The 15,302-nt window shown below is 42.3% G+C and overlaps 2 protein-coding genes across 4 annotated transcripts in view; one reads left to right on the top strand and one right to left on the bottom strand.

Moving 5' to 3' along the window:
- zc3h3 (zinc finger CCCH-type containing 3) overlaps window positions 1-4,530 on the bottom strand; it is a 63,577-nt gene extending 59,047 nt beyond the window's left edge. The window contains exons 1-3 of the mRNA XM_080769889.1: window positions 4,483-4,530; window positions 2,624-4,142; window positions 1,529-1,716 (exon numbers count right to left, since the gene is read on the bottom strand). Coding sequence (XP_080626015.1) covers window positions 1,529-1,716; window positions 2,624-4,142; window positions 4,483-4,528 — 1,753 coding nt within the window. The 5' untranslated portion in view covers window positions 4,529-4,530. The remainder of the gene's footprint in view (window positions 1-1,528; window positions 1,717-2,623; window positions 4,143-4,482) is intronic.
- Window positions 4,531-5,431: 901 nt separating this feature from the next.
- cyldl (cylindromatosis (turban tumor syndrome), like) lies at window positions 5,432-14,540 on the top strand. 3 transcript variants are annotated; one of them, XM_080769867.1, is made up of 15 exons: window positions 5,432-5,547; window positions 6,093-6,544; window positions 6,698-6,982; window positions 7,272-7,359; window positions 7,609-7,787; window positions 8,495-8,630; window positions 8,780-8,924; window positions 9,022-9,132; window positions 9,689-9,780; window positions 10,023-10,086; window positions 10,351-10,483; window positions 11,032-11,140; window positions 11,584-11,702; window positions 12,285-12,498; window positions 13,783-14,540. In XM_080769867.1, exons 2-15 carry the CDS (start codon window positions 6,095-6,097, stop codon window positions 13,965-13,967), a joined length of 2,310 nt encoding a protein of 769 aa, XP_080625993.1. In that variant the 5' UTR covers window positions 5,432-5,547; window positions 6,093-6,094; the 3' UTR covers window positions 13,968-14,540. The 3 variants fall into 3 exon arrangements, with proteins under 3 accessions (XP_080625993.1, XP_080625991.1, XP_080625992.1); XM_080769865.1 differs by having other exon boundaries at window positions 11,032-11,143; XM_080769866.1 differs by lacking the exon at window positions 5,432-5,547 and adding an exon at window positions 5,669-5,764 and having other exon boundaries at window positions 11,032-11,143.
- Window positions 14,541-15,302: the final 762 nt, after the last annotated feature.

Raw genomic sequence — 15,302 nt, 5'->3', positions numbered from 1 at the left:
GGGCATTGAAGGGATACACAAGAGAAGGGAGGAAGAAGTGAGCAGCAGAGAGGCGGGGCTGATAGACACACCCGCCACGGGCCTGAATAAAGCCTAATGTTAATAGTGATGGCTTTTCTAATGCCTTCTGACTCCATTGACTGGAGTTGGGGGTGGGTTGTCGAGATTACATTGAGATGGGACGCAAGGGGACGGCGGGTACAGGCAGAATGACCATAGGGTTACGGGGGGGGGGGGGGGGGGGGTGAGATGAGAGGAGGGGGAGAAAGAGTAAGAGAGAGGGAGCGAGAGTGTGTCTGTGAGAGAGAGAGAGAGAGAGAGAGAGAGAGAGAGAGAGAGAGAGAAAGAGAAAAAGGGATGAAGGGCCCAGGGAGGTTGTAAAAACACTGATTGCTTTCCATCAGGTTGAGCCTATATTCTACAGTTCGTTAAAAACAATCCAATTTGCAAAAGGATAATTATGCATTAGCTTCTTTTTTATCTACTGGGGTGGGGGTGGGGGGGCAGTGCCGTGGCTTGATAGTGGCCGCTCCCCGCCTCCACCTCTGCAAATTACCCACTATCGGCACTTGTTCACCATCACAGTTGAATTGGGCAATCAATTAATCCCCCACCCACCCCCCACGGCCCACACACTCGCCTCACCAACATTCACCCAACACAAAAGACCATAGGCAGTACGAAAGTGTGTGATGATGCCCTCTGCTGGAGAGTGATAGAGATGCATAGCCATAAGCATCGTGGTTTAGACTAGTCATTGGTTAGACCAGTCATTATTAGTCCTACAACTACAACCTATGTCAAACCCTAACCTCCCACCGGGCAGCACACCTAACCTTAACCCATGTCTAACCAATGGACCTAAAGGACCTAAAGGACCTTAAGAACCTTAAGAAGAACACAGACTGATATATCAACTCTTTACCAGGATTAGATTAGATACAATTCTTAGTCTAACCTTGTAATGTAATTTTTCATGCACGCCGGGTTAAGAGCTTATTATAGAGCATTTATTCATAGCAGAGGGTGAAAACTAGTAAAAAGCTCTGCTGAATATCCTCCATGAACACGAAGAGCAAATCAATGATCAGTCTGAAGTTCTGAACATCAGTGAACATCAATCAACCCACACCTCAGTGTGTGACTGTGTGTAGTGCTTAAGTTCACACTGAGGTGCTATCAGAGAGTTATTTGAAGAGTGAATGACAGTGTGTGTCAACTTCAAGTAGGTATAAACAAGAAATGATCACATAGTGATATTTGTCAGGTGAAAGAAGCACTGTCTCCGTTGTGTTCTTGTCTCCATTGTGTTCTCCCCGCCATATTAGTATGATTATTATTTTAGTAACGTGTATGTTTGTGTGTCACAACCTCGCACCTCATGGCCGTTGTTTGCATTCGTTTCCGACGTTCTGTGCGTGGTTCAATGACTTGTTTTGTCGACATCGTCTACATTTCATGAGCGATCATTAGTCAGGTTTCACCTGACAAAAAAGAAGGAAAAAAAGAGCCGTCTACAATCACTTACCTGTCCTGCAGGAGGCAGGGGAGAGCCGACGCAGTTTATGCCTCCCAAAAGACACAAGTTCCTTGGAGGGGGTCGACCTTCCACCTGTGGGGCTCTTAGATGAGGGTTGTACCCGTCCCCGGAAGCTGTGCCTCCCGCTCCCCATCACTGGTGATCCCACTGTGGTCTTCCTCTCTACCAGAGATCCACTGTGGACCACAAGAACACCCATGTGAAAGAGAACAGCATACAGTTGGTCATTTAACAGCTCACATTAACATTCAATTAAATGGGCTTCATTTGCCAAAGCAGAAAGTGGAACAATACAATCAAAACAAAATGGATGTACAATTGAAAGTCAGAATATCCAATAAATCAATTTCTATGTACCAAGATCACTCGATGTAGATAGTGCAGGAATACACAGTGATGTAACTAGGTTTTCAATGTAATGAGTCCCGGGATGCAGGGATGGTCTTTTAGATGAGTCCCAGGGACATTCTATGAGTCCCACTTCAACGACGTTAGGAGTCATTATTTGTCATTTTTACAAATTGCAGCATTTAACTCAAATTTCATTTTATATGGTTATAATGTGGTTATATTCATGTAGAAAACAGAAGAAATGATTATTATAACTAAAGCTAGCAAAATAAACTAGAATAGAAAACAGTACAGTAGTACAGTAGTGCATCCCGTGGATGCAGAGGTCGTTTTATTGCGTCCCTTAACTATAAACTGCGTTTTGGGATGCAAAATGCACCGTATTTTAATCTCTGATACACACAATGATTAGTCTTTAGGGTGGTTGTGTTCCATTTGATATCCTTCTCCTATGACAGCAGCTCGCGAATCTTGCTGCTGCGTTTGCACACCATTCATGGTACAGAACAAGTGGCAGGCTCACCATTATTACAGCACTAAATGTAATTTAATTTAATTTAATGCTACAGTCAAACAAAAGTCATACTTTGCTACCACCTACTGACAAAAGGCAGTATTGCTTAAGTCTGGACTAAGGTGTCTTAACAGAACACAGAGGACAGGGAATTTATTCTTCATTGAAGCATAGACAGATAAATAGCAGATGGGGGTGTTCTTGTTGGTCCACCTCACCTGCTAGGAAATCTCCTGATGATTTTCATCCGGCTGCGGAGCTTGAATCCAGAGGACGAGGGAGAGGTGGACTGGAGAGCAGCACGCTGAGGGAGAGATGCTTTATAGCTTTTCTCTGAGATCCAGTGGAAGGTGGACCCCCGACGGGCTGTCGCTCCTCCGGCCACTGTCCCAGCGGTACTCTGGCCGCCTGCCTTCCAACGGTAACGGCTGATGGGAGAGCCACCGGCAGAGGAGGGCCCCATGCCCTTCCTGGCCTTAGGGGTGAGAGCTGGGCTAGGGTTTCTGAGCTTGGATCCGCTCACTCCCTTCTCCAAAGCCCTCTGTGGAAGAGCTACAGATCTCGGGGACAACGTTTTGCGAGACAGCTTGGCTTGGCTTCCGACAGTTGAGGAGGATGAAATCCAGGTGTACTTGGAGGTCTTGGAGGCTCCGGCGGCTTGACTCGACTTTCGAGGCAGCTTCTTGCTGGGGGCTCTTTTGCCTACAGTGGTTAGGGGCAAACGTCCACTGGCCGTTGAAGCATTTGAGATGGAGGTCGGAGCCTGGCTCAAACCTCTTTCAGGGGATTGAAGTGCGGCTCTAGCCTGTGGGGACACCTCTCCTCCAGTGCCCGGCCGGCTCCTCACCCAGGTGAACATGGATCGTTTCTGAGGAGATGCGGCAAGCTGGGCTGTGCTGGACTTAGACCTGGGACTAAGGGAGAGTTGTTGTTCTGGTGCTCTGGGCAGAGCAGATAGAGCTGGTGTGGATGTAGCAACTGGGAGAGTATCGGGGGCTGTCATGGTAGCGGTTGGTTTAACCTCTGTGGGCTTCCTCAGCAGACGTGGTTTGATCTCCACCTTGTTGCTGCTCAATTGTGTCTGGCCAGAGGTATTGGTCTCGACTGAGGAGGTGACATCTACTGAGCCTCTGTCCTTCCCATCGGCAGCCCTCTGCTGGGGATCTGCAGTCTGTCTCTGGTGGTCTTTCTGCTGGGCACCTTTCAAGCCTGAACTTGCATGATCTCTAAATGTTATAGCATGGGTCCCTGGTACAGCTATCCCTTTACACACCTTTGTACAAATTCCTCTAGATATACTCCTTGATGCAACTACTCCACTCCCTGTGCTGGTGTTTTTCTGCCCCTCTCCATTTCCAGGAGGAATCCCTGATGATAAAACAGCTATTTTGGCTGTATCAGACTCCCCTCTGCCAGGGGCCTTGCTGCTGTGGCTGGGCAGTGTAGTCATGTGAGATGTGCCTGCTTCCTTCAGGGTACCAGCTAAAGGGACAGGTGGTGTGGCGGATGCAGAGGGCTGTCCTATAGAAGACTGTGGGGTCTTGTTACTGAGAGAATATGTCTTCCTCCAGTGCCCATGGGGTTGGGGGCCATATGAGCTTCCCCTGGAGCTGTGTGGATGGATAAAGGGTGTGCTCTGACCCCTGCCACTGGCCAAGACAGGTCTTTCTGCATACCACTGGTGTGTGCTACTAGACGGGGCATCGCCATGGACATTCTTGTGGTTGTTGATGAGATCTACAGTAGGAGTTGACATAAGGAATTGTGATTCAATTGTACATTGGCTTGTATACAGACCACACCATATATTCTTACAGTCAAATTATTATAAAAAGTAATATAGTCATTATGTAGCTAGCTAGTCACAAGAGAGAAGCACATAATCGTGGAGGCGAATAACGGACACGTCAAAACGTTTCTACTGCTAACTGTTAGCTTACCGGTACATGTTTTTATCAAACGTCAAATGAAATCAAAATGACAGCATGCATTTTTAAGTGAACGTAATTGTCTGCATTCGTCTCCATACTATTTGCTACTCGTACACATTCATTGATGCTTTAAACCTACAACTTACTTTGAAGAAGTTCAATTTGTCTTTTCAACGCTTCTCTCTCCTCCATGTTTACCTTTGGAACGGTTTCGTAATCAAGTTGCGCCGACAGGACATGACGTCATGAACCTGAACGGTGAAAGCATAGGGTATATTTTGCCATGATCCGTACTGCAAGCTACAGTCCTCAGACATAATTTGTACATTGTCAAGTGATGTAATATTATTATATTAATAATATTTACCCATTCCATATGCCACTATACTATATATAGAGACTCAAATCTTCTTTCTGTCTTTCTTTCTTTTCCATTTTCCAACCCATCTTAATGTATTTCAAATTCCAAATTGAACATTTGTATCTAAATGTCATCTGTTTATGCAGTAACGAATATGACAAAATAAACAAAATAAGCCCTTTTTGCTTATACTTGTAAAACTATAATGACAAAAGTATGTTTTAAACATAAATAATAATCATAATAATAATTATTAGTATTTATTATCATTATTATTATCATCATCATCACAAGCTAAATTAGAATACTGATGTTAAATATGAAACTGGCAGAATAGATCATGATCATCGTACCATAACAAATTAAATTAATAATGAAAAATACGTTATTAAATAAAAAATAAAAATGTCTGCCAGAGAGTAACGGCCTACAGACTACGGCTACAGTATTAACATGAATGCACTGAATTCCTCGATAAGTATCTTCCAAATGCCTACATTGTCAAATGATTCTGCAAACTGTTAATAAATATTTCAATCAATCAATCAAAACGAATCATCGTTTAAAATACCATATTCACTACACCCCGGTTCTGGATCCCATATCCTGGAATGATGCGTGGACGCACCGTGATTGGTGCGCCAGCAGTTGCCTGGCAACCAATAAGCAAACCACAGTTTGAGCGTGGCTCCAGGTCATGGGATCTAGATTTAACACGAATCCAATCCGATCCAATCACATAGCAAGTTCGTCCATGCGTCGTTTGTTATTTCTTGACAGGATACGCAACACGTCAAAAAGGAGTTTAAAATAACAATAACAGCTACCGAAGAATAAACGCTAAAGTCATGTAAGTGGTATACAAATAATAGAAAATAATGTCATTCTAGTTATTTGAGGTAAACAGCACTTTGAGATGACGACATTGATGTCACTGAAACGAAAGGGGAAGTGAAATGACATGGCAGTGGTGACAACTTGAGGATTGACATTAAACCAGATTTATTTATTCGCGTTTTAGACAGTGACACAGTGTTGTTAAAAGTTTAATTTCATCGTGAATTAAGGTGAACTGAGCTGACTTGAACAGTTCTTAGTTATTTTGTTGTGTGATCGGTTGTTGATGTTGACTACCGCGTATATCTATTGAGTAGCAATGATTTTGCTGTGCACTTTAGCCGAGGCCGAAGTCCTTGATTACTTTCACTTGTCATGGTTAATGTTAGTTTTGTGAAGAGCTAGAATCAAAGCTTATGGATTGGATTTGTAATAGCTATTATCATGCTAACCCATTCGACACTATTTTGTTGCTTGAGAGTTCACATAGTGGTGGACGTGTCTGTGACTGTGTGTTTACCTGTATTCCTCTATAACGTTGTGTTCCTGCTTCCACAGTCATGGCCTCACAAGGCACCCACATGTACTTCATCCTAATAAAGAAACCAAAAAAGATTGGAAAAATCAATGCAGGCAGCATATGCTACATCTCCGAGAACAAATACACCTCAATTCTGAGAATAAATGATGGAACTCTCACAAAGTTGCCTATGATGCGCATAGGGGACTCATATCTAGATCATGAACTAGATCATGATATTAGTGACATGGAACCACTGACCATTCAGGAGGTTGAACTGTTGCTGGCCGTGAAGGATGAATCAGAGAGGCTGAAGTGGTTCATAGAGAAGGAAACACTGCAAACAGCTTTGGGCCTGGCTGTGCACACCTCAGTAACTGTAGAGGAAAGAGGAGAGAGCCTCAAAGGCATTATCCGCTGTATTTGCAGGTTGACAGTGCCAGAAGGGTCTATAGGCCTATCAGAAATCTTCTTTGGGATTGAGCTACAGGTATGAATTTAAAATCAGCGAGATTCATGAACAAAAGGACATCGACTTTGTAATTCACATTTGATGTCAATTTGTGTTCATTTCGTGCTGCAGATATGGAACGTATGAGAGGAATTAATGTAACGTAATGTTTTCTGTTTGACTGTCTTCCAGGGAAAGGACAAAGGAAAGGGGCAAAATGATGGGACTTATAAATCTAAAACTTTCTTCAAATGTCCGAGAGACTGTGGTGTTATCGCCCCATTTTCCAAAGTCAGACCTGTGGTGTACAGATCGTTGTCTCCCTCAGAGCCACTGCTCAGCCCACAGACCCAAGCAGAATCCCTGGCCCTAGGCGACAGAGTCACGTTCATTTTTGACAAGGATCACTTTGGTCACGGCATGGTCATGGATGTGGGATGTGGGAAGGACGGACAGCAGATGGTTCGGCTCTCTACAGTGAGTAATGATGTCATTCTTGTTTTTGTTCATTAGTAGGGCAGGCTACTATTTGTTAAATATTTATTTAGGTTATATATTATGTAGGCCTATTTTATTTTGTATGTATTATGTTTACAGTGCTGCAGGATAGGATAACATATATTTTGTGTGAAGCCTATATCATTGGGCATGCAAAAACTAAACACAGACATTTGCCCATTGTAATTATTGAAGTATCCCTACTTTGGTTTAAAGCCAAGTGTTTGTGGTATAGGTGCAAAGTTTCCATCTTGGTCTGTGTTCACAGGACACGGATAAGAACGGGGTGAGAGGAGGTGAGACGGAGGTTCCTCTGAACTGTGTTTTTAAGGTGAAAGAAGAGGTGTATCCTGCAGGTTAGGTGATTTGCTTGTTGTCTTTTTACGTAATTTCACACAATTTTTGGTTTAATAATAATAGTACAATTATAACAATTGTCAATAATATAGCTCTTAAAATTAAAAGGTCCTTTCAGTAATTCCTAGGAGAAATAAAATAAATGCAAAACACAGCAAGAAAGCTATTACTAAAAACAATCTCCAAATGGCTGAGGAAACACAGTTGTATTTCAATGAATAAAATGAAATTCTTTCAATTGATTGCAGAGCCAGAGAGAATGGACACTGATGCTCCATTGGCAGTACCAGCGCTCGACACTCATCCCATGGACCTGGGTGTCGATTCTATGGTTGAGGTATCATTGGCTACTGGGAATACCTATGGGATTATCCGCTGGGTTGGCACTTTGCCTGGTCGGGAAGAAACCATGGCTGGACTAGAGTTGGTAACTACAACAAATGCACTCTTAAAGGATTTTACTGTCTTCACTGACTTCTCCTTTTCAAACTCTCCAATAGGGCTGGCCTGCACGGCAATACATTATATCCATATTGTGATCTGAGGCTAGATATTACAATATCATGATACGGCATACTGTACGTTTTGTCTTTTCCTAGTTTTAATCTTTCAAAATCTTTCTGTTTTTTACTTTCAAAATGTATCTAAAATGTTCAAAAACAGCCAATTCACAAACTCAGATTATGAGCTTGTTGATGTGCTATTTATTACACTTTATTGTCACAATATCGAGTCACTGTATTTGGTCAAAAATATTGTAATATCTGATTTTGCACATATCATCCAGCCTCTACTCTCAAAATTAATTTTAAGATTCTGGTCTGTGAATGTCAAGAAGGCTTATGATTTGAGTTTTGGTACAGGATAAATACACATCAGTCTAAAGGTTAACTGGATGCCAGGCACAATTTAAAGCAAGAAAGTACCTGGCTGCGATGACCCTAATCTCCCACTGTGGTTAGAATAGAAAAGACAAGAGCGGACGTAGAATACGCACATCGACAGTCTGGGTGCTAAATAGTTACTGTAGTTGTATTACTGCAGTTCTTCATCTACTTTTCTTATGTACAATTTACATGGCGTGCACGTAATGCACACATGCACTCCTTCACACCATTCTGTCTCTGTCTCCAGGAGGACAACATTGGGGTGAGTGATGGCACATTTAAAAACGAGCGATTCTTCCAGTGCCCTACCGGAAGAGCTCTCTTTATCAAGCTGCTCTCCTGCCGCCCCGACTCACGCTTTCAGAATCAGTCAGCCAATTGTGGTGAGAACATTCCAAAGGTCATAGGCCATAAGTTGTGTAATGTTTTATGTGTCGATGCTTTAAGTGTGTGTGTGTGTGTGTGTGTGTGTGTGTGTGTGTGTGTGTGTGTGTGTGTGTGTGTGTGCGCGCGCGCGCATGCGTTTCTCCAGAAAGAGAGAGAAAACAGAGTGGAGGAATGCCAAAGAATCCCATGGCTCCCATCACAACTGATCGAGTCACTGAGGTTCTGATTGGTCAAATGAAGGGGATCCAAGGCCACTGCAACTCTTGCTACATGGATGCCACCCTCTTCAGGTAAGAAAGGGGACTGCAGTGTGATAGTAACACGTTGTAATGAGTCTTAGAACAACAATTTAAACACATGACTTTTGTTTTTCTCTCGCCTTTCTAGTCTGTTCTCGTGCTCCTCCGTGCTGGACTCCCTCCTGTTCATGTCAACAGAGCCACGAGACGCCCACATTCAGGGCACTCTGCTCTATGACATTGTCAACCCCCTGCGCAGGTATGTGCTTGTCCACAAATCAGAGAACATCATTTTACTAGCAAAGACTATATGATTTCTGTTTGAGTCTTTTGGTGTTTGCCTAATCGCAATTATTTGAGATAATCGCAATATTTCTTTTGCATAATCGTCAATCGTTTCCATGTTGACAAAAATAGCTGAAATAGCACATCTACAAGCTTACAGCTTATCAACTATTTCTGCTATTTTCTGGAACGAAAACAAATATAAAAAATGATTAAATGTGCCAGTGATTTAAGTTATTTGTCATATCTGCTCTATGCATGTAGCCTGGCTCCAGCCCTGAATTGCTAGCCAGTACTAGCTATTCTGGCAATGAAGTGACACATAATTCAGGCTACTGTGCATGTGCGATTTGTGATTATGAAGCCTAAAAGGCAAACAGAAATACAAATTGTAATGTTCAATGCAAAAAAACAACAACCCAAAATTAAATAGTTAATCGCAATTAATTGTGTGACAATTAATCGTCAACTTAAATTTGTAATGGTGACAGTCCCATGTTATCTATCTGTGCATTGCTATCCACACACAGTGAGGGCTTTGTGGAAGGGAAACACATCATGAAGCTTCGCCAACAGCTGCAGGAACACGGTTACAGCCGCACATTCACTACCGACGAGAAAGGTCCGTTAAGCCCTGGCATCCCTGTTTTGGTGAAAATGTTAAAAATAGTTAAAAATAGTTCAAATGTTTTGTGGAAAATAACACAGCTCACAGCTTGTATATTGGCTATATTAAAATGGCTATTTTAAAATGTAAAGTGTAAAATAGGGCATATGTAAGTGGTTGGACAGAGATGATTCATTCATGCCACACTGCATGTGTGTTTAATTTGACATATGTGACTCTTCCACTATCCATTTCAGATCCAGAGGAGTTCCTCACGGTCATCATGCACCATATTCTCGCCCTGGAGCCTCTTCTTAAACTGTAAGCCGACTGTCTGATTTCTTAAATGTCACATAATGGCCCCTGGCCGGGATTTTACACATTTTTATTAACCACATGAACCCTAGTGTCCCTATTCTGGGGCGAACATTTGGAGAAAATGCTGCTTGTGCTTATGCACAACAGGGCAGAGGACTAAAGTCTATTGGGTTTTAATGTTTTAGAGGAAGTTGTTTCCCAGTTTGGAAAAGCAGTTCAATACTCTGCAATCAACATTTCATTGTCTGTTTTTCTGCCCACTCTCAGGTCAGCTGGCGGTAAAGTCCAGGAGAGCTACTGCTACCAGATCTTCCTGGAGCAGAACCACAGCCTGGTGCTGCCCACTGTTCAACAGCTGCTGGAGCACTCCTTCCACAGTGCTGGACTCAAACTGGCTGAGGTGGGATTATTTTCCAGTAAATGGCAGTATTGGTCAGTTTCCACTCATCATCACTTCCTAGTACTACTCTAAGGCCCCTTTTCCACTGGGAACCGGTTCAGGTCTTTTTGGTCCATGAGCAAGACCTCCAAAATTGGAACGTTAATTATGAATTGAGTGTGCAAAACCATACCTATATTAAATTGATATCACCATGAAACTTCCCCAGTTGATTACTTACACAAAGACAATGATTTATTGTATTGCAAATCTTAAAAATGTTAATATGCAAATTAGGCATCATATAGGAAAATAGGAAAAAAACTTAAAATAGGAAAAAGCTACTATACTGTGGAAGGGTTATCATATATTAATTTGCTTATATTGATCCTATAAACAATTTAATATAGGTATGGTTTTGCCCACTCAATTCATAATTAACGTTCCAACTTTGGAGGTCTGGCTCATGGACTAAAAACTGGTTCTGAACTGAACCGGTTCCCAACCGGTGGAAAAAGGGTCCAAGTGGTGTTGGCTGTGGTATTTTTATGACAGTGTTTTGTGTTCAGGTGCCTTCCTGCCTAATCCTCCAGATGCCTCGCTTTGGCAAGAAGTTCAAAATGTTTGACAAGATCATCCCCTCTCTAGAACTGGACATCACTGACCTCCTCTCAGAAGGTAGTAAGTACAGTAGGAATGGGCAGTTGAACCGAAAATATATAAAAACTGAAATGTAGAACCTCTGACTTAATCTTTTTATTTTTTCAAGATTTCTTATGAATCAACAGGAAGATATTATACATCTTATACATTTTGTTAGAATCTACTAAATTGATTAATTAACCACTTAACACTGTAATATACTTTGTTGTACAAAACATGCTGATGCAACAGGGTGTGACCTTGTAGATCAGCTATTTAGTTTAAAAGAAAATAATTATATATAAATTAGTCGTAATTGAGTCAAACGTTTGGAATAATTGTGATATCGATTTGAAGTTGCCCAGCCCTACCCCCCAACACACACACACACAATGCTCAGTTATACAAGCCTACACACAATCCCTATACAGATAAAGTACAACGTGTGTGTGTGTGTGTGTGTTCGTGTTCGTGTTCAGGCCCCCAGCAGTGCACGCTGTGTGGGCAGCTGGCCTACGAAGAGTGTGTGGATTGTTTCAAGGATCCACTTTTTGGCCAAACAGGATTCAAGCTCTTCTGCCGCACATGTTCCTCTCAGGTAGAGTGTGTGTGTTTGTGACAATGATAATGATCACAAATTGAAGCACCCCTATGCAGCCACTTGGTGGATTAATCTAGATTAAGTCCCATTGTTCTAAGTGTGAGATCATATACAGTACCGTATAGTGTCCAAATATCCATGTGTTGTCAAGCGCAACACTTTGCATCATTGTAGAATGACACAAAATGACACGTTTGCTATCATCTCAGTTTGAGACTTTGCCTGTAGTTCAGTGCAAAGTCCCTGCCAGTGACTATGTGAACTGATCACCCTAAACACAAAATGGGCTCAATGTGGGGTTCCTGGGAGCCCAGCAGAATTAGTTAATATATCATAAAAAACATTTTAACGTACATACATTGGCTATTTGAAAATAGCTGACCCACAAGCTTGCAACGTGTAACACTGTAGCATGTTGTGAGTTTGAGGATTTCAAACAATCTAGAATGAATTTGGAAAGATCTTGTATGGGGGGACCCTGGCATGAAATATTTTCAGATACCGGTTGTTGCAACCAAATATGCATTTGTGGGTCCTTGGCATGAAAAAGTTTGAGAACTACTGATGTAAACTCTCCAGGTGCACGCTCACCCCCAGCGGCGTGCCCATCGCCCCACCCGCCTGGACATGCCAAAGGGCTTCCCAGGACACAACGGGCCTCAAGTCCTGGTCAGAGACAAGCTGGAGCTGTTTGCCGTGCTCTGCATCGAGACCAGCCATTATGTCTCCTTCATTAAACACGGACCCAACAACCATGACTGGATTTTCTTTGACAGCATGGCTGACAGGCATGGTGAGCGTTTTGGTATTTAACATCTAAGATGGCCGCCCAAGCCAGACGTGTATCCAGCGTGCAACACACTAAAACGAAGTACATCCGGGTCGACAGTCTAGTGTTGGCCCTTGCTTCCACCAGGTATCAGTCAACTTGTTAATACCTGGTAAAGAATGTGCTAACTAACTTCTTTTAACTAAATATCATAACTAAGATGTTATTAAAAGCTCTAGAATCTGCACCCTAGTGGTAGTGGGCATTTAGAGATGTTGCTCAAGAACAATGGAATATGTTGAGTTTGCCCTCTCCTTTGGATCTGACAACACTCCTCTCCATTCTCCCCACCAAAGCGTTGCTCTGCACGCCATAGGCATTATTGCATGATTTGGATTGCTAGATTAAGTGCAACATCATGCTGTGATATTGTTGCACTATGCACATACAGACTTAATTTTTTTTTAGCTGTTTGAATAGAGGATACATTTATATGCCTATTATATCCTCGACATTTATATCCTCAGGCGGCAGCGGTGGCCCAGGGGTAGAGTGCAAAGTGCATTTATATAGCGCTTTGGATAAAAGCACTATATAAATGCACCAGTTTACCATTTTATTAAATTAATTATAATATTTCACCTTTGCCATCAGGGTACAACCCATAATATTTGCAAATACAAGCATTTATGTCTTTCTTTGACACTTAAAGACCATCCATGCTGGTATTGATTTCACTGAGCTCCGTGCTGTGACTCCCCCTGTGAAAGACGACAGGCTTATTTACTCCAATAATGGTCTTTAATTAAACTCACTCAATAACATATCAACTCCAAGTCTCAAATAAATCTCTCTGCAGATCTCTAATTGTAAATCTTAACCGTATACTTTATATGACACACCCCAGCCCTCCTACTCCGCCGCTCTGTGGCAATCCGATTATATCAGTGATTGTAACGGTCACGGATCAAATTAGCAAGGATCGCCCAAGCCTATCCATGTACTGTATGTGATCAGTTCATCTGTGTTAATCATGTTGTGTCTCTACAGTAAAGTAATTTTATTCCTTGTATGAACCATAAACTGTGAATAGCATGATGATGATCCAGTATTACTGCTCCACCTTGCACTATATTATATTGGCGGCGAGCATTCGGCAAAAAATCCACAAGCTTGTACATCAGGTTTTGTTTGTGAATAAATTTGGTCTAGAGGGAAAAAGGAGGTGGGCCTAGTCAACTAAGTATTGTACCGGTGTATATATACGGTCCAAGTTATGCTCATCCGTTGTTGTGTGGGTTTCCTCAGGAGGAATAGACGGCTTCAACATTCCTCAGGTGCAGGCTTGTCCCGAGGTGGGCGCTTACCTGGAAATGTCCCCAGCGGAGCTGGCCATTCATGCGCCCCGGGACATGAAAGGCGTGGCCAAGCGTCTCTTCTGCGACGCCTACATGTACCTATACCAGAGCACAACCATGTGCCTCTACCGCTGACCTCACCACCATGGAAAACCCCACAGCTCCTTGACGATAAAGACTTTGTTAAAACCATCACTTATTAGTGCAAGCATCAGCTGAAACCCGCAAGCAATAAAGATGTTCATTGAACTATCGTACTAGTTAGCTTTGTTTAATGTCATACATTGCTAGCATGATGCAGGATATTGTGGTTAACCAGCTGTTGGATGCAAGATGAACATCATCTCTTTACCAAATACAATTATGTACTTTGGTAGTAAATGGGATACAAAACAAGATCCAACAGGGGAAGGAACCTGCTGCCTTGCACTATTGAACACATTTGATGGATGTGGGTAAAGAGAATGTCATGCTGTCTTTATGAATATATCCATCATCCAACTATGACCTTTTTTTTTACTCAGGCAAGTGCCTTATTGACCACCATAATTATATCTGGTCCAGTGTAGTTTAATTCAGTGATACTCAACCTCAGGCCCGCGGGCCACATCAGGCCCGCGGGACCATTATGACTGGCCCACCAATGAAAATCTAAAAAAAAGAAGAAAAAGAAATCTGGAAAATGAAATAAAAATAAATAAATCTGAATGAAGTTATCTTTAATTACATTATTATAAGTAATACTATTAGAGTTGTACTATTACTCGAACGAAAATAAAAGCTTGGGGGGGAGATGCAATGCAAATGAAAGACTACTGTGTATCCCTATTCCCTGACATAATTTTATAGCTAAACGGACAGAATTCTATTTTATTTGAATGATGAAACCCAGCTGCCATTAATAGTTGGAAATGGAAATTGCGGAAATGGTGGAAATGGAAATTGAGGAAATTGCGGAAATGGTAATTGCGGAAATTGCTCTTCAGTTATAGCTATCTATTTTCATGACCTATGAAAAAGGTCATAGCTGGGTAATCTATTTTCAGGCAAATTGTGTTTATTGTATTTTATTTTACTCAGCCATAACAATTTATTTTCTGTTAACCAACTTGCTGGCTGGCAGGCAGGCAGACAGCTACTCATAGACAGGCAGACAGACAGACAGCTACTCATGGAGAATTGGACAGGCAGGCAGTCAGACAGCTACTCATAGACAGGCAGACAGACAGACAGCTACTCATGGAGAATTGGACAGGCAGACAGACAGCTACTCATAGACAATTGGACAGGCAGGAAGGCAGACAGCTACTCATAGACAGACAGACAGCTACTCATGGACAGGCAGACAGACAGCTACTCATGGACAATTAGGCAGGCAGGCAGACAGCTACTCATAGACAGGCAGACAGACAGCTACTCATGGACAAGCAGGCAGGCAGGCAGACAGCTACTCAGACAGGCAGACAGACA

Source organism: Protomyctophum bolini (assembly GCF_963924005.1).
Source record: "Protomyctophum bolini genome assembly, chromosome: 8".
In the NCBI taxonomy this organism is placed as follows: Eukaryota; Metazoa; Chordata; class Actinopteri; order Myctophiformes; family Myctophidae; genus Protomyctophum; species Protomyctophum bolini.
This window is presented reverse-complemented; position numbering and strand designations above follow the sequence as displayed.